At 47.4% G+C, this 18669-nt stretch overlaps 1 protein-coding gene across 1 annotated transcript; it reads right to left on the bottom strand.

Moving 5' to 3' along the window:
* Nucleotides 1-4490: 4490 nt before the first annotated feature.
* LOC101073147 (receptor activity-modifying protein 3) lies at nucleotides 4491-17847 on the bottom strand. Its single transcript, XM_029843046.1, has 4 exons — nucleotides 17482-17847; nucleotides 8919-8948; nucleotides 7462-7615; nucleotides 4491-5502 (listed from the first exon to the last, which is right to left on the bottom strand). The coding sequence occupies exons 1-4, from the start codon at nucleotides 17531-17533 to the stop codon at nucleotides 5247-5249; spliced, it is 492 nt and encodes a 163-aa protein (XP_029698906.1). The 5' UTR covers nucleotides 17534-17847; the 3' UTR covers nucleotides 4491-5246.
* Between the last annotated feature and the right edge of the window lie 822 nt (nucleotides 17848-18669).

Raw genomic sequence — 18669 nt, 5'->3', positions numbered from 1 at the left:
GACACTGGCTAAACTGGAGGAACACAATAGACCCCCGTGGTGGTCACTGGTCAGTCGCACAGTTATCCGTCGGCGGTGCCCCACTTTGGTGATTTTCTCACTTCTTCAGAGGATAAAGTGAAGGTGCCAGAAATGCTCTTCTGACAGCCTCAACACGTCAGATCAGACGTCTTTGCTGCAAATAGAAGCATTTTAATCACATTAATGTGCGTAATGGAAGACATCTCCTGCTCCTAAATAAAAAAAAGATGACACATTCAAGATGTGTGACAAATAATCCTGACTTATATGGAATCTTGGTGCTTTGTAAATATAATACAAAGACAACGTGTTTACAAAAATAAAACATGTCTAAATATTTTAATGGCTGTGATGTTTAAACCCGCAGCCCAATCCAAACCCCGCTGCAGCACATTCGCCTTCCTCACTCAAAGCCTTTGAAGCGGTTGTGTTGTGGAAATTCGGCCCTGAATGAGGAATATCTGTGGAGGAGTGACGATCCAAGACACCCCTGAGATCTGGCAGCGATTCTGGCTGAATTCTGCAGACATTGAATGTTTCCACATCACTACTTGAGGGAAATAATATTAATAAAAGGTTTAGAACGAGCTACAGCCCTTTAGGCCTTATCTGCTGGGAGAGAATGTGATGAACGGGAAGACTGGTCCAGCTTCTGGGAAGTGGGAATGACCCCAACCATGTTTGGCAAAGAGAAGAGTCGTTCAGCATGAGATCATTCCCATTAGGAGTTCCTGACATGTCAAGTGAGCATTAGTGATGGCAGAAGATCTGGGCGGCTCCAGTCTGGTTCCCTCACTGCCAGGAAAATCAAATCTATAGGAGCTGAGCGGAAGCAGGCTATAGGGGCGTGGGAGGCCCGGCCCTGCAAATGGCGTCTTATCAGAGACGGAACTAGCTGCGTCCATGTACACACACCTCGTTTTTCCTTAGAAATTTACACATTTGAGCAGATTCCTTAAAGGAGGTTCTGTTTCGGGCTGTAACCTGAAAACTAAAAGAAAAGAATTCACCTGGAAGCAAGATTCCAGGAGCAGGTGGATTTTCTCAGGAACATTTGTTTGTTTCAGTAAATCCAAAGATAAACGCACAGTAGCTGCCTAGCTTAGGAGGTGCTGATAATAATAACTTTGAATTCTGATTTCTTTCATTACTGTATCGGCATCTGTGAGCGGAGCATCAAAGGGATGTTTTATTACAATCTGAGATGTTTCATCTGTTTCCTTGGCCCACTTTTCAATAGAGATTCATTAAACTTTAATCTTATCTCATCTTGTGCAGATTAGATTCATTCGAAGGGTGTTTCCAGCACTTCCGAGCAGCCATAGATTTTTGTCATTTTTCTGATCAAGTCTGAATCAGGATTCATGAATGATTTTGTATTTGATCAGGCAGAAAGAGGAAAACTCCCACAGTCTTTTCAGCAGAAACGTGGCAGAAATCCTGCTGTTTCTGAAAAATGATGCAAGATGCTGAAAACGCTGAAATATTTATCACCATTGCAGTAATACGTGCGGGCACCACATGGCACACAGTAACGCTAATACGCCACTGAAATGTCAGCCGGAGCCGAGACAGAGTCCAGCTGTAGGATGATGTGGCCGGCAGCGGGGGAGTCCCACAGAGGAGGGCAGAGGGGTCACTGGGGGAAAGGAGAGAGGGAGGGAGAAGAAGAAAAACAGCAGAAAGGTGAAAGAACAGAGAAAAAGCGATGTCAGCTGATGGGAACGCACGCTGAGGATGGAGGATTAAGAGAGGAGGCCACACATCCTGGAACATTCACACGGCCGTTCCTGCCGAAGGTGGAGAGGAGAAAACTGCCCCGGTCTCGTTCAACGTCACCTTCTTTCCCGTTTCATGCTTCATGCATGAGAACGATCAGGGGGAGATTTTTCTGTCAAATTCAACTTTGAGGGAAATTATGGAGTTCAATGTGACCGTTCACATCACTAAATAAAGGACTTACCAACTGCACAAGAATCTTTAGAATTTCTGCTATTTTTAGTCGACTGCAGCTGCATGACAGGGAGCAGAAATGATTAATCTGAGCAGCGACACGCCGCGGAGGTGATCCAAAGGATCCCAAGTGATTCTGTTTCACAGGCTTGAAAATGGGGGGGAAAAAACTGGGCAAAAAGAAGCTGGTGATGGTGGGGAAGAGTGGGAACACTGAGGGTAGGATTTCCTGTTTAGATCATGTGCTCCACCTTTCAGAATGTTTTTACTGTGTGTGTGCGTGTGTGTGTGTGCGTGTGTGTGTGGGTGGGTGGTCTGGTCAATTCTGAGAACTGACTTGTCATCGTCTGCTGTTCTTCCAAGGACATTTTAGTCATCCCAGAGCACTACTAATTAATACGAGTCAAAAAGTCCAGAATAGGACCAACGTGTATGGATGCGTGTGTGTGTGCGTGCACGTGCACGTGTCTGCTCGCCCCACGTTCTGCCCAGAAACGTACCCGAGGTTTCTGCCATTAATTCTGAGAGAAACCCAGAGCCCTTGACCTCTGCAGTGATCAATCCTGCTGGGAACATCACTGCAGAAACGGAGCAGTTGGAAAACATACTGGGGTCAAGAGGAGAGGAGACGAGAAGTTCCCGAAAAAGCAGAAAACTACATGCACGTTGTCTTCCTGGAAAGGATGCTTCAGAACACAGGATTGAGTGACTTGTAGATCGTGAGGGAACTGTTTCTGCCATGACGATGGACGATAGATGAACTTCTGGATGTTGATCTCCAGAAAAGCACCAGTGAACAAAAGCCCATCAGAGCGCAGGAAGACTTCAGCAGTCTTGACTGAACCCACGAGGCTTCTGGTCACATGACACCATCCACACGGCGTGAACTGGAGGACATGTTTGCCAACACCGCTCAGCTCAATCGCTCTCATTTCCCGGAGCATCCGCGATGCTGTTCAGAAGATTTCTCCTTCCTTAAAAATCAGTTCAGCCATTTAACACTGAATCACATTTCATGAGGAGATGAGGAATCTTGAGGGATAATGGGGCTTCACGTCTGCAGCTGATTGCATTAATTAGCATTCTTGGAAGAAGAGGAAGTCATCAGAGGAATCACCTGCTGGGTGAGATGGTTAAAAGTTAGAGTGTGTGAGTGAGTGAGAGACTCTCAGGCTTAACATTCCTGCAGCTTTAGAGTGAATACAATAGTTCAATGTTACAATACTGACAGAAATAGCAACTATATGAGAACACAATGGCATAAATTAGAAAGTCAACCTTGAGAAGCCGCAGTTGAGGTTTAGCATCGCAGCAGGGCAGCTCCGTGTGGAAGCATGGCACTCTTACACTTCCTGTGCTGCTTTTGGTCAAATTTGCTGGTTCAACCCACTTCCCTGTATTCTTCTGTCAACTCTGGGAAAAAACCTTTAATATCCTTCCTGCCAACAAGGCTCGGGCCGTGGAGGGTTTACGAAAAGCCATCCTTGGAGGCAAATGCACAGCATCACGTCCCCGCAATGGCAGATTGAACTATTGTCTCCTCTGTTTATGTCTCTAAACCCTGCTGCCTTTCAGAAACAGCTTCTTCTGCTTCCTGGACTCTCTGGGATGGGACAAATATTGCCTGATATCTTGCAACTTGTTTGTTTAGGTGGGATGGCTAACGTCCGCGTCGTTTCCGGCTCCGTGCCTCACAGAAGAGTGTCGACTGTAATGTCAACATCATTGAACATCACCCACCGACAGCGATGACAGCATTGTGTGAGTGTATTTACATGATGCAATGATAAGATTTGGAGGGTTTGTATTGTTTCAAAGGTTTACACGAACGCATCGCACTGTGCCAGGGATTCTCTGTGCAACTGTTGGCAGGCAGAGATAAAATTGTTGTTTGATTAGAAGAATAATTCCTCAGTCTGCACGTACACAAACGCTCGCCTTCCCAGGCCCTCGCCCCATGGTTTCCACAGACAAGTTCAAATCCGTTTTCTCTGGCGGCAACGTCGATTAGACTGAATTCTCACGCCATCAGTGTGAATTCACTCAGCTTCAGAGCAGATATACTGAAACCAGATCCAGGGCACGACACAGCGGAGGGTTCAAGACAAGCTTTAATTATCCAAAGAGTCAGTCCAATTAGCAAAGCTACCAAATCACAAAACAACAGTATGGAGATGGGGGAGGGGGGGGGGGACCCAGGTGGAGTTAGGTGAAGGTAGAGCAGAGTGGCAGGAGGTGAGAACACACAAGGAACAACACAGAAGACAGGGGAGGACAGGAGACAAGGATGAAGACAACCTGACTGCCCCTGGCAACCAGATATCTTCACAGACATTTAATCACGTTGGCTGAGGAGGTTCCCATAAATAACAGTGGTGTAGCGACGCCGGTCAAAGGTCAACGTCTCGTACTCTGGATGGAAACTTAAAGAAGCTGGGTTTTGTTTTGTTTGCACGTCAGAACATGACAACAAAGTAAAGAATTTGCATTCAAACATTTGCATTCAACGCCCCCCCTCCAAAAAAAAATACAGTATATTGTGAGTATCACCACAGTGAGGGTTCATATACAGTAGACAGCACAAACAGTGAACATACAGAAACTGTACAGAATGAGGTCTCGTGGGGGCTCGACCCCCCCGGTCAACAACGACAGTATATCATATTCAACAGTATTCGATAAGTTACATGATTATAAAAGTCCCACAGGAAAATCCAGTCCCCAAACACATAAACCGCTACGTATCTTGGCCTTCTTCTAGCCGGCCGGAGCCCACATCTGACTCATTTCTGTACCGCTGGGAGTGTCTTTCCCACCAGTATTCAGGCACTTCCTATCATGCCTGGTGGCTACTTTGGCAACCAGCAACAATACAATGATCCATTAGCATTGATGAACTCAAGGGACCCAAAACCTCTGTGTTCTGGACACGGTTTCAACAGTTAGGATATGGATTCAGTCTTCTTGTGCCATATTGCGACACTCTGGGCTTTCCTTACTGAATCATAAGCAGTGGGAACAACAGGATGCAGCTCGTGCAGCTCTGAGCAGAAAGAACATTTTAAATGTATGGGGAGGGGGGAGGGGGGTCAAGTGCTGTCGGGGAGTCTGTGTCTGGAGATTAAACAGAGCTCCAGTTCCTGTTTCCAGTCTCAATTCTGGTCCCGGTCACATATTTTACTGCACAAGCCAGTATAGTGTATGAGTAAATTATCACCCGAGTACTCAGACGTTTGGTCCAGATGTTTAACGTTGACCTCGGTCCTCCGTTTTCAGGCCAGGATGTCACTCCTCTTGCTGCACCAGACCACAAGGGCGATCATGGCCAAAGTGAGGAAAACCGGGACGAGGATGAGGACGGTGAGCGTCTTGTCGGGGGGGTCCACGTACACCACCTGCCTGTTGGTGCAGTTGGAGAAAAAGTGCTTGTGTATGCGGATGATGTAGCTCTCCACCAGCGGGTTGGGCCAGTAGCAGTGCACCATTTTGGACTTTACCTCTGTGCACTGAGTGAAGCGGTAGTACTCACTGGGGACAGAAAGACACGGGTCAGGGGAGAACCTGCAGGGGACGTGCGTTATACGCGACATTTAGAGTCGGGCAAGATTGAAAGGCTTTAAGCAAAACGCTTGATGTCAGCGTCTTGTTCTTTGAAGGGAAGAAATAACCTTTTAATTGCCTTTGTTGAGAATTAGTCTTGGCAGGAGGTCTGGAATGTAATCCATCACCGCGAATGGTGACGGGCTTTCACTTCACTCTCATCTCTTTCAACAGAGCGTTAAAGCCAGTCAGGCAGCTTCAGGCTTTAAAGAATCAATTCAGCCAACTCTAATCCCTCATTCCTCCCTCACTCATATACATGTTCAGGATCTATTATCATTCTAATGTACAGAACCGGGAGCGGAGCAACGCTTCATGCGCTCCCCACACTTCCTGTCTGAATCCTTGCATTTTATATAGTATTATGCTGGACCAATGGACTGGAATCAAGACCACCCGTCACCCATCGCTAACCGTAATGAGTGAATTATGGTTTCTGGATGTGGTAAAAGTTGTAAAAGATGGATGGATGGAAGGAGAGTGTGACAGGAATTCAGTCAAAATAAGACGAGACGTTATGAGAACCAGAGCCTATAACCTTGACTTGAAAATATAAAATACACGTTAACCTTGCTCTGTTTCTGTCTCTGAATTGCTGCTGACACCTCTGGGATGAGGAATGAGCATTATTAGATCCACACCAAACAACCAGTCAATTAACACTATACTGGCCTCCGGTCGTGTGGTGTGTGTGTGTGTGATGGGATTTAAGTTGATTTGGATTCATTTCCACTTCCTCTCTATTGCCAGCATCAACAAAGCAAATTCTAAATAGAATTTACCAAATGACTGACAGGTTTCATCTTATTATGCTTGTGTGACACAAATATGAACGTCCAGGTGAGCCGTTATGGAAACCTGTGTGTCTGTGAACACAACCAATCAGTTCGTATAGAAACCATATAGCTGGGTGGCTACACACACCCATATTCTAATGGAAGAGTTACAAATAAACCTGCGGCTTCTCTGGAATATTGGATAAATGAATTGCATCTAAAATTGTGCAAGAAACAGACCCTCCCTTTCTTTTCTGCTGCCCTTCCAAAAGCAGAAGAGAGGCCAAAGTTGAGCGGAAGGAATGAGGTGAAATCAGGACGTGTGGTCGGAGCCCAGATGGTCCAAACCTCCAGCTGCTCTCCCATAATTCACACAAATCCAGCTCACTGCAGGAGGCGGACATAGATAACGCTTTCTGACAGCGGAATGCTTTACAGCGCGATGACGTCACTAACATACAGCCTTCAGAAAGAAAGGAAAACAACAGGACTTGCCCGCTGATTCCTCTTTTAAACGAAGAAATTGCTCATACGATGGGCTAAAACACTGAATTTATGAACACGCTTCTGAACAGTTGGATGGAAATGAGCACAGTATTGGCTGCGATCAGGGACCGTTGTTCTTAATCTGAAACCTTGAGGATATAAATATTCAGCAGGAGTGAATCTTAATTATCTACCAGATGACAGTAAATGTGTGTGTGTGTGTGTGTGTGTGTGTGTGTGTGTGTGTGTGTGTGTGTGTGTGTGTGTGTGTGTGTGTGTGTGTGTCTAAATTTGTACAGGATGCAGAAGTTTTGCCTCTGGGCATTTGCTGGTTTGTCTCTACGGAGTAATAAAAAAGCTGGGTTTTTTTTTTTTAATTTTTAAACAGGAAGTGCTAAAATAAAGGTGCTGAGTTTAAAAATATGTTACGAATAAGGAAGACTGCTTTGTTTTCCAAATAAAAGCATCACTGTTTTGACTCCAAATATCTTTTCCTTCAAATGTGACCAGTTATCATTCCCACTCACATCTACCCAAGATTTAAAACCTAATCACAAATGTTTTGTAAAATATTTAGACATGAATATTTGTCCCCTCATGTTTAATCACAAGACTGTGAACATACCTAATGAAGTGCGTCAGGTTACACCAGTACTGCAGCTTGATGTGGTCCATTTCCTTCTTGAAGTCCTCGCCGCAGACCTCCACCTCCCACTGCAGGCGGGACTCATTGCAGGGTCTCCATGGGGCCGTGGGCTCCAGGCTGAAGCTGTCATTGGCTGGAAGAGAGCAGAGGACAACCAGCTGGAGCTTCAGAGTTCAGGAGATGGATGGATGGATGGATGGATGGATGGATGGATGGATGGATGGATGGATGGATGGATGGATGGATGGATGGATGGATGGATGGCGGGATGGATGGATGGATGGATGGATGGATGGATGGATGGATGGATTGATGGATGATGGATGGATGGATGGATGGATGGATGGATGGATGGGGATGGAGGATGGAGTGGAGGGATGGTATGGATGGATGGAGGGATGGATGATGGATGGAGAGGATGAGGATGGATAGATGGATGGATGGATGGATGGATTGATGGATGATGGATGGATGGAGGATTGATGGAGGATGGATGGATGGATGGATGAGATGGATTGGATGGATGGATGGATGGATGGATGGATGGATGGGATGATGGATGGAGGATGGAATGGATGATGGATGGTGGATGATGGATGGATTGATGGATGGATGGATGGATGGATGGATGGATGGATGGATGTGGATGATGGAGGATGGATGGATGATGGATGGATGGATGGATGGATGGATGATGGATGGATGGATGGATGATGGATGGATGGATGGTGGATGGATGGAGGAGGATGGATGGATGGATGGATGGATGGATGGTGGATGATGGATGATGGAGGATGATGGATGGATGGATGGATGGATGGATGGATGGATGGATGGATGGTTGGATGGATGGATGGATGGATGGATGGATGGTTGGATGGATGGATGGATGGATGGATGGATGATGGATGGATGATGGATGGATGGATGGATGGATGGATGGATGGATGGATGATGGATGGATGGATGGTTGGATGGATGGATGGATGGATGATGGATGGATGATGGATGGATGATGGATGGATGGATGGTTGGATGGATGGATGGATGGATGGATGGATGGATGGATGGATGATGGATGGATGATGGATGGATGGATGGATGGTTGGATGGATGGATGGATGGATGGATGGATGGATGATGGATGGATGATGGATGGATGGATGGATGGTTGGATGGATGGATGGGATGGATGGATGGATGGATGGTTGGATGGATGGATGGATGGATGGATGGATGGATGATGGCTGATGGATGGATGATGGATGGATGGATGGATGGTTGGATGGATGATGGATGGTGGATGGAATGGATGGAGGGATGGATGGATGGTTGGATGGATGGATGGATGGATGGATGGATGGATGGATGGATGGATGGATGGATGGATGGATGGATGGATGGATGGATGGATGGATGATGGATGGATGGTTTACCTGATAAACTGTTCATCACTGATGCATCAACTGTGGAGAAAGACAACAAGACATTTTTGTAAATGAGCACATCAACGACAACAGAAAAAATGATTAGAAAACATGAAATATTTCAAAACTAAAACTTTTCTCTTCTGCTGAAACGTCATTGATGGAGCCACATGTGCACAGCTGTTGTCTGCTGTATTATGTAAATGTCCATAAATTTTTTCGAGTGCAGCGGTTTGTTGGACCTGGGTCAATTGCAGAGCAGCAGCTACAGCAGCAGCTACAGCAGCAGCTACAGCTACAGCAGCAGCTACAGCAGCAACTACAGCAGCAGCTACAGCAGCAGCAGCTACAGCAGCAGCTACAGCAGCAGCAGCTACAGCAGCAGCTACAGCAGCAGCAGCAGCTACAGCAGCAGCAGCTACAGCAGCAGCATCTACAGCAGCAGCTACAGCAGCAGCAGCTACAGCAGCAGCTACAGCAGCAGCAGCTACATCAGCAGCAGCAGCTACAGCAGCAGCAGCAGCTACAGCAGCAGCAGCTACAGCAGCAGCTACAGCAGCAGCTACAGCAGCAGCAGCTACAGCAGCAGCTACAGCAGCTACAGCAGCAGCAGCTACAGCAGCAGCTACAGCAGCAGCTACAGCAGCAGCTACAGCAGCAGCTACAGCAGCAGCAGCTACAGCAGCAGCTACAGCAGCTACAGCAGCAGCTACAGCAGCAGCAGCAGCAGCTACAGCAGCAGCTACAGCTACAGCAGCAGCAGCTACAGCAGCAGCAGCTACAGCAGCAGCAGCTACAGCAGCAGCTACAGCAGCAGCTACAGCAGCAGCTACAGCAGCAGCAGCTACAGCAACAGCAGCAGCTACAGTAGCAGCAGCAGCTACAGCAGCAGCTACAGCAGCAGCTACAGCAGCAGCTACAGCAGCAGCAGCTACAGCAGCAGCAGCAGCTACAGTAGCAGCAGCAGCTACAGCAGCAGCAGCAGCTCATTGTTCCTGCAACAGGCTGTCTTTCATCCCAACGCGCTGCGCTGCAGGAAGGCGTCTCTCCCTTTGAAGTGCCAGAAAGCAGAGACACACTTTGATGGCCTGTGGGACAAAGATAGTTCCAAGGTTTACGCACTAAATATAGACGTTTCCCTGTTTTGGTGTCTGAGGATGTTTCGGGGTGTGTGTTGGGATTCTGACTGTTTTCAAGTTAATGTCCAGTCAAGGGAGTAAACATCTTTGCATCAAGCTGTGCTGCTTGACATTAAAGGCTTAATCTGTAAATGTAGACTGCTTCCATCTGCTGTCCACATGAAATCAGACGTGGCTTTATTAAAGGTGATGTACAGAGGGGAGAGATCTCAGGCTTGTGTCGCTCTCCCGTTAAAATGGGAAATTATTCTTCGTGTGCTGTTGATCAAAAAAGGCTCTTTGAGGTTATTAATAAACACACATGGGGAAAAAACTGATGAAAGTGTCTTCTAGCCACCATTGAACTGCAGGATTCTGATTAGCAAACATGTGGTCCAAATATAAATCCACCCTAGGAACCGTGGACAGAGACACAAAGAGAGAGAGACACAGAGACACAGAGAGAGAGAGAGCGTCCGCTCTCATCTTGCTGGGTGACAAGTTGCCAGTTCGAACCCTGTGGATTTAAAAGCTTAGATTCCAAATCCAAATAGCCATTTTGAGAACTGCCTTTAATTCCAGATAATGAATAAGAAGATTTAAAGGAAGTTTGGGGGAATGTTTTTCACATTTAAGAGGAAATTAAGATTCATTTGGTGGCTAATTTTACCAAAACCTTTGGAATGAGGAGTAATCAGCAACCAAAAGGTTCCATGATTGTTTTTATGGTTCACAGAGCTCCAAAAGCTGGGCTCTCTCTCTCTCACACACACACACACACAAAACCATCACGGTGCATTACTGGGTCCAATGATGTGGGCAAAGGAACATTTCTAGCTTGTTCAGTATCATTTGCAACAGTCAGAAGTGTCCAATGTGTCCGGGATAAGAAGCAGGAACGACGAGATCTAACGGGACGCTGCAGCGAGGCGCATCCTTTGAAGGTCACTAATGTGCTGCTTCATGCATTATGAATGTGCCATTTAAGACTTTGTGCATGCAACGACATCATTCATCACGTAACATTTGCCCCGGTCCCTTGGCATTAAGGACGCACTCACGCCATGGATTAAATGATACGTTGCTCAATGAAATTCCGATATTTCCGGCACTGCCAGCAGTCATTACGGAGCGTCTTCAGAGACACCTTTCATGTGCTGAATCATTAAATACGTGACAGTTAATAATTAATACAGTTTGGAATCAAGGAACTAGAAATGTCGAGTCAACCGTCCACAGTGCATAAAATATTCAAGCTGTTTATTATTCAGGACAAATTGGACTATTCTGGGCTCGAGACACTTAAACCAAAGTGTGTGTTGCTCAACAGCAGAGGCGGAACTCAGCTGTCAGCTGCTGCTTCGGCAGGACAGAGACCAACGTGACAGGCTGTCCCTGTCCCACATAGAGGTGTTGTCCCTGTCCCACACAGAGGTGCTGTCCCTGTCCCACACAGAGGTGCTGTCCCTGTCCCACACAGAGGTACTGTCCAACACAGAGGTACTGTCCCACACAGAGGTGCTGTCCCTGTCCAACACAGAGGTACTGTCCCACACAGAGGTGTTGTCCCTGTCCTATACAGAGGTGCTGTCCCACACAGAGGTGCTGTCCAACACAGAGGTACTGTCCCACACAGAGGTGCTGTCCCTGTCCCATACAGAGGTGCTGTCCAACACAGAGGTGCTGCACGTGTTGGTCCACATGTCCTGATCCAGGTCTGTCTCCCCCAGATGATGATGATGATCATCATCATCATCATCATCATCATCATCATCGTCACCATCTTCATCACCTCCACCATCATCACCATCATCATCACCACCACCATCACCACCACCACCATCATCACCACCACCATCTTCATCACCACCATCATCATCATCATCACCACCACCACCATCATCATCATCACCACCACCATCATCATCATCATCACCATCATCATCATGACCACCCTCATCATCATCACCATCTTCATCACCTCCACCATCATCACCATCATCATCATGACCACCATCATCATCATCATCATCATGACCACCATCATCATCATCATCATCACCATCATCATCATGACCACCATCATCATCATGACCACCATCATCATCACCATCATCATCATGACCACCATCATCATCATGACCACCATCATCATCATCATCATGGCGTAACAACCCCCCGCCTGCACCAGTGAACATCCTGGGAACTGATGTTGACGTGGTGGAGTCCTATAAGTACCTGGGTGCTCACCTGAACAATAACCTGGACTGGACACAACACAGACGCCCTGGTCAAGAAGGGCAACAGCAGACTGTTCCTGCTCTGCTGGTCCAGTAGCATCACGGACAGGGACAGGAAGAGGATGGACAGACTGGTGAGGAGGGCCAGCTCTGTCCTGGGATGTCCCCTGGACTCAGTGGAGGTGGTGGGAAACAGGAGGATGATGGCTAAGCTGTCATCCATGTTGAACAACACGTCCCACCCCCTACAGGACACCCTGACAGCACTGGGCAGCTCCTTCAGTGAGCAGCTGCTCCACCCTCGCTGTGTGAAGGAGAGGTAGCGCAGATCTTTCCTGCCGGCTGCTGTCAGACTGCACAATAAACATAACGCCCGCTAACACAATCTGAATATTATATATTCTGATATGTATATTGTATTCAGCCTCTGTACTATGTACAGGTACACAAGGGCTGAGTATCCATTTACCTGGATTATTGTAGATATACATCCTCTTTGTACAGTATATTCCAGATTCTATTCTATTCGATTTTATCTTATTTTTCTCTGCGTGCTCCTGCTGTTGTTGCACTGTAAATGTCCCCGTCTGGGACAATAAAGGACCTGAATCTGAATCTGAATCATCACGAGAATAAGGGTGTCCTCACCATGAGGACAATAATGGCATCTTCATCACGAGGACAGGACAGTGATTTCTGCTAGACAAAGCAGTTTGAAGGTCAACCAGCCTGTTCTGAAGGTCATCCCTCGACAGAGGCCTCATCTGTCCTTCACAACTCTCCCAGGAACCGCGCTGAGCTTGCAGCAGAGGCCCGCTGTCAGAACCGTGTCTGAGGAAAGAACCTCGAGGAGGCTGCTGTGCTGCGGCCCATCTTTGAGGCGGTGAAGAAGAGCCCCACTTTTCCTCTCTGTGGTGATGAAGCGAAGCCCCCTGAAGGTCTGACACTAACATCCAGGCGGGTATTGATCTCAGCAGAGTTTTACTGCCTCTGAGCTCTTCTGGCCAGTGTCTGAAGGTCCACTTGATTATTACAGCAGACATAATGCAGTTATGGCCCCTGCACAAACCCGTTTATACGTTCCAGGGTTGACTAATAATAAAAATAATAAAAGCCTTCAGGATGGTAATAGCTGTGCACCCTCAGGGCCGATGCACTCTTTCTATCAGCACACGCTGCCGCGACTTTTTATTAGAACAAAACTTCACGTTCTGGCGCCCCCGAACAAGAATATTCACAGGCGTGAAACCACTCTGGAGATGTTTGTGCCCCAGGAGCTGAGATAGACGCCAGATGTCAGCTGATCGTCCGTCTCCACTGATATTTAATCAAATATGGACGGATCTTAATGTCGACAGCTGATCTAACAGGATTAATTAGAAGGTTACGCAATCCGTGTTGTTTTTCCTCCAGATTTCCGCCACTTTGTTTCCTTCTTCACCCTCTTTTTAGCACCTGGCTGGGCTTGCATTTATTTCAAGCAGGCAGAATCGTCAAATGGCTTTTTATTACGTTTTAGCTGAGGAAAGGTCAAAGTGATTGACTGCTGGGTGGTTATTATTCATCTCTCCCCAGGAGAACTCGTTACAAATTTACTGCGACAGACTGTGAAGCACGCCGGGGGGAGGAAGGTGAGCTCGCCGGCGGTTAAATATTGGATTTAGGGAAGTTCGGCGGCTCCAGTCAGAGAAGTGTTGTGCAGGGGTCACGGCAGAGGCAGAGGAAGAGGAGCCTTCAGTCTGACAAAGATGTGCAAAGCAGACAGGAACTCTGGGTACTTGGCAAACAAAAGCAGGAAGGGGGAAGATGAGGTGGGCCGCAGACGCGTGCGTGTGTGCAGCGGCCAGCTTGGTGCGAGCGGGCCATGACACGGAGGTCTTTCACCTGGTACCGTTGGAGCGTGCCAGAGGACGCAGCAGGTGCGGCGAGAGCGGAGCTGCTGTTTATCGCCGTGTCGTCCGTCGACGCCAAACGCGGGGAGAGGTTTTTGTGGCGGCGCCGCCACGTAAACGTGGTCCATTTGCTGCTTGGAGAGGAAAATTACAGCCCAGCCCGAGCAGAACAGGCCCCCACGGAGCCAATCTGGGGCTGGTTTGACAGAGCGCCGCCGCACAGAGCGTCAACGCCGAAATAGAAGTATCTGGTTTATTTTTCATGTTTGTTTTGACTCGTCTATGCATGAGAGCGTAAGTAGGCCTGCAGCTCCAGCCGCCAGCGGGGAGAGCAAACGAGGAAAGCAAACGAGGAAAGCAAACTTTGTCAAGCGTCAGCCATTTTTCAGTCATTAAGAAAAGGAAAGAGAAGCAAAAACCGCCGGTCTGTGTCCTGTCGGCTGAAACGAGCTCACCTGGAACGTCGAATACAGGAAATAAAGAGATGAATAAATAAATGCTTTCACAAGGACTTTCCTTCTGGCTCAGCTCTGGGCCTGAACTTCCTGCCTCCTTCTACCAACTCACACTTGATCGTGTCCCCGTCTGTTCATGAGAAACACACGTTCATGGAGTCCCAGCAGGAGAAAAGACCCCCCCACCCCCCACCTCTGTCCTCCACCGAGCTTCTCAATAACGATACTGATTAAATGATGAAGACAGAATGTGGAAACACATCAGGGTCACAGTCAGAGAGAAGGTGACACTCATGATCCACATTTAATGGCTGATGCCATTTGAGGGCAACGCTGCTTCCTCTCCCCAATATTATAAAGAGGCAGTCAGGGAGCATGTGGCTCCGTCTGGTCCCGTTCTCCTGTGGGAGGTCAGAATCTCTCTGAATGGCTGGTTTCTCCTTCAGCACAGGACTTCACGGTTTTCCAGGGCATCACAGGACTTCAGGAATCTGGAAACGGCTTATTTACCTGTTTTTGTAACCATGTTATTGTGAATTCTTATAACAAGATCATAGATGTGGTATTCACTGATAGATTATACGGTGGTAGACCAGAAAGAGCAGGACCTGAGCGGCTGACTGTGATGTGCTGAGGCAAAGTTCAGGCCCCTGCTGGCAGATGAATATTTGATGGGAAGATGAAAGACTGAAAATGCTCTGAAGCTGCATATCAAACATGTCTGTAACAAACTATAACAGCGCCACTAAGGAAAAACTGGAGTTGTTTTCACCCAAACTACCGGTTCAGAAGAGACCGGCTCAATGACAGAAGAGATTCACAACAGATTTCATCGCTTCACCACTGGCGGGACGGCAGGTGGACCCCAGGGAGGACAGTCCAGAATCATTTCATGCGTCTGTGAAGCCAGAATTCACTCAAAGCTGCGAAGGTTGTCTCATTGGGTCAGGATTAATCCATCCACCTGCTGGTAATTATGGCTTAACTCATCACTAATCCACCCTGTCACCAGTTATCATGATAGAAATGTGTTTTTACCGTGTTCTGGCTGTGAGTGTGACACTGTCCTGTCACCTATGCAAACAGAAACACTCCACATGACTGTAAAGATTCAATTTGGTGGATTTCTGACTGTTATCAGATTAAACTGTGGTCGTGCGAACGGAATAACGTGAAACACTTGATCAGATAACAGATGTCTACCGGGTTTCAGATGGCCACGGATGACAGAACCACGTCCTGAGGCTGCTGTGAGGCTAGAGGACGCAGCTGTCCAGCATCTGCGTGTGTAAACCTCAATCTGTGCATCGGTTTAAAGCAGCCCCCAGTCACCGGAGCAAGGACGTCCAGGCTTTAACCTGGCACCTCAGTCCAATCAAACAGTGACGGGATGTGACCCAAACCCCAGGAGACCCAGACAAGCTCTCCCCAAGCGGCTAATTGGCCTGACGTTTATCACCGCTGCCTGCCCGGCGTGTGTTATCTGTGTGTTTCTCACTGAAGACGGCGAGGAACCCTTCGTCCCGTGTGCACGTGAAAACAGAGAGATGAATTTTTAATCTCCAGCACTAGCGAACAGCACTCTCCATTTGCATTTCCATTGTTAAACAGCTGACAACTGAAATAACCGCTCGCGTATTGAGGCACAGAGAACGCCAGGACGTGACGGTGCAGGCTGAGCAGACAGGCTGCTGATTGGTCGATGCTGATCCGGCGTCTCGGTGTCCAGATTCCTCGTTTCTTAAAGATTTCGATTTAGAACCTGGAATGTGTGAGTGATTAACACCACCCTCTATAACGAGCTCCGTATATAAGGGCAATGAGATGAGCCCAGTCCATTTAAAACCGACCCCACCACGACCGCTGATATCTGAAAACAGGCGGTTGGACTCCGCGGCCCAGAAGGCGCCGGTGGTGTTTCTCTCCCTGTGAAGGCGTGAAGAGGTCTTTATTGGCTTGAGCGGATGCGCACGTGAGCCGATGGAGGCAGTGCACCGTCAAAGATGTTCCTGTATCTGCCTTCCCCCGCCATCTTGATGGGAACCACTTTTAAAAGAGTTAAGAGTTATCACAGGAAACCGCTGTGCAGCCTGGGAACCTCAGCAGCTAAAATGACACCATTTGCCCTTTGGAGAGCCTCAAGGGAGAGTTCAGCGCGAATCAGACTGCATACACGCACATATAGGATGGAATGGTGAGTTAAATAGGATGAACCCTCCTCAGGGTTCCAACGCAGGGCCGCAGCTGTCTGCACGGCGCAGATGCAGTTGCAGCTTCAGAAAAGACCTGAGTAAATGTTGTCAATTTTGCTCAGATCACTGAGCTTAAAAACCAGAATGTGACATCAACTGGCTCCTGAGTTTATTTCATCCTCCTGTCAGCTGTGAAGGCGCCGCTGAGCTGTTCGTAATCACCGAGGCGCAGCAGTCAAGCTGCTCTGCCCTCACTGGAACCGTCAGAATTCCTCCTAATATCCAGCATCACTTCCGCCATTTATAGGATAAAATATGCAGGACAAATCCTGCGGCAACCAAAACGTGTAAATCGTGACAGCACACGTGGGTGTGTTTCAGCCAACACATCAGTTCATCCTTCCAAGCTGATCTAGAAAATCCACTCTGGGCCCTGGTGATGTAGGTCAGCTCTGTCTACTGGGGCATGAGGGTGAGCAGCACAGTCAATGCGTGCGCTTCTCCCTAACAATAATTTGGAACCCAGTGGACGTCAGAGGAAAGTTAATTAGACTTACAAAGCAGCACGGTGATTGAAGGCTGTGAAATGTCTCACCCTAACAACAAGGAATCCATCGTTTCCATGGTGGAATGTTTCAGCCCTTCTGACTATTAAAAAAAAGAATAGTTACTCACCTAAAATCCAGAGAAGCGAAAGTTTTAATAATGCAAGTGGGTTTGTATCCATCACGCTGTCAGAAGCCAGTCAGACTTTAGATGAAACCTCAGCTGGAGCTCCGCGTAAAAGCGCGTTTAAGGCGAACCATCATTATCCCAAACGCGTCCCTCCTTGTTCCGCCGGGCTGCTGCGGGAGTCAAACGAATTGCGTGACGCTTTCCAAGAGGTTGGAGCATCCAGAGAAAACCAACCCGATGCCAGAGTTTTCTGACCGCGCTGCTGATGGCACTCCAGCGTTGTGGAGTCAAAGCTCTGGTCCAGGAGCTCCTTCCTGCACCTTCAGTGGGAGGAGGATGACGGGCGCCTTCCAGAGTCCTGGATTTTATTCACGCAGATTTGATGTCGCGTTCATCCTCTTTCCGTGGGTGGGATTCAATTTAACGCACAACGGATTTGATGCACAAAGCAAATGTCCAAAAAATAAGCGCTCAAATCGGATTGGGGATTTTATCATTATCCGATATTATCCATTCTAATATTTACTTCATTTGCATCAGAATACGTTATAAACGTTTGTTATAAATGGTGATATTACAATAACCGACGCATAATAAATACAATCTAATAATACTTTTACTGCAAAATAACTACACTGGCGTTGATATGTTGCTCAGTCAGCAAACGGCCTGTTGAAATGAAACATTGACCCCTGGTGGCCACAGCTCCGCAGTACATCGTCATTATCATTAGCAGCAGTTGTACTGTAGTAGTAACAGTAGTAGTAGCAGCAGTAGTAGTAACAGTAGCAGTAGTAGCAGCAGTAGTAGTAACAGTAGAAGTAGTAGTAGTAACAGTAGTAGTAGTAGCAGCAGTAGTAGTAACAGTAGTAGTAGTAGTAGTAACAGTAGTAGTAGTAGCAGCAGTAGTAGTAACAGTAGTAGTAACAGTAGCAGTAGTAGCAGCAGTAGTAGTAACAGTAGCAGTAGTAGTAGTAACAGTAGTAGTAGTAGCAGCAGTAGTAGTAACAGTAGTAGTAACAGTAGCAGTAGTAGCAGCAGTAGTAGTAACAGTAGCAGTAGTAGTAGTAACAGTAGTAGTAACAGTAGTAGTAGTAGCAGCAGTAGTAGTAACAGTAGCAGTAGTAGCAGCAGTAGTAGTAACAGTAGCAGTAGTAATAGTAACAGCAGTAGTAACAGTAGCAGTAG

This window comes from Takifugu rubripes, chromosome 10, assembly GCF_901000725.2.
Source record: "Takifugu rubripes chromosome 10, fTakRub1.2, whole genome shotgun sequence".
Taxonomy (NCBI): domain Eukaryota; kingdom Metazoa; phylum Chordata; class Actinopteri; order Tetraodontiformes; family Tetraodontidae; genus Takifugu; species Takifugu rubripes.
This window is presented reverse-complemented; position numbering and strand designations above follow the sequence as displayed.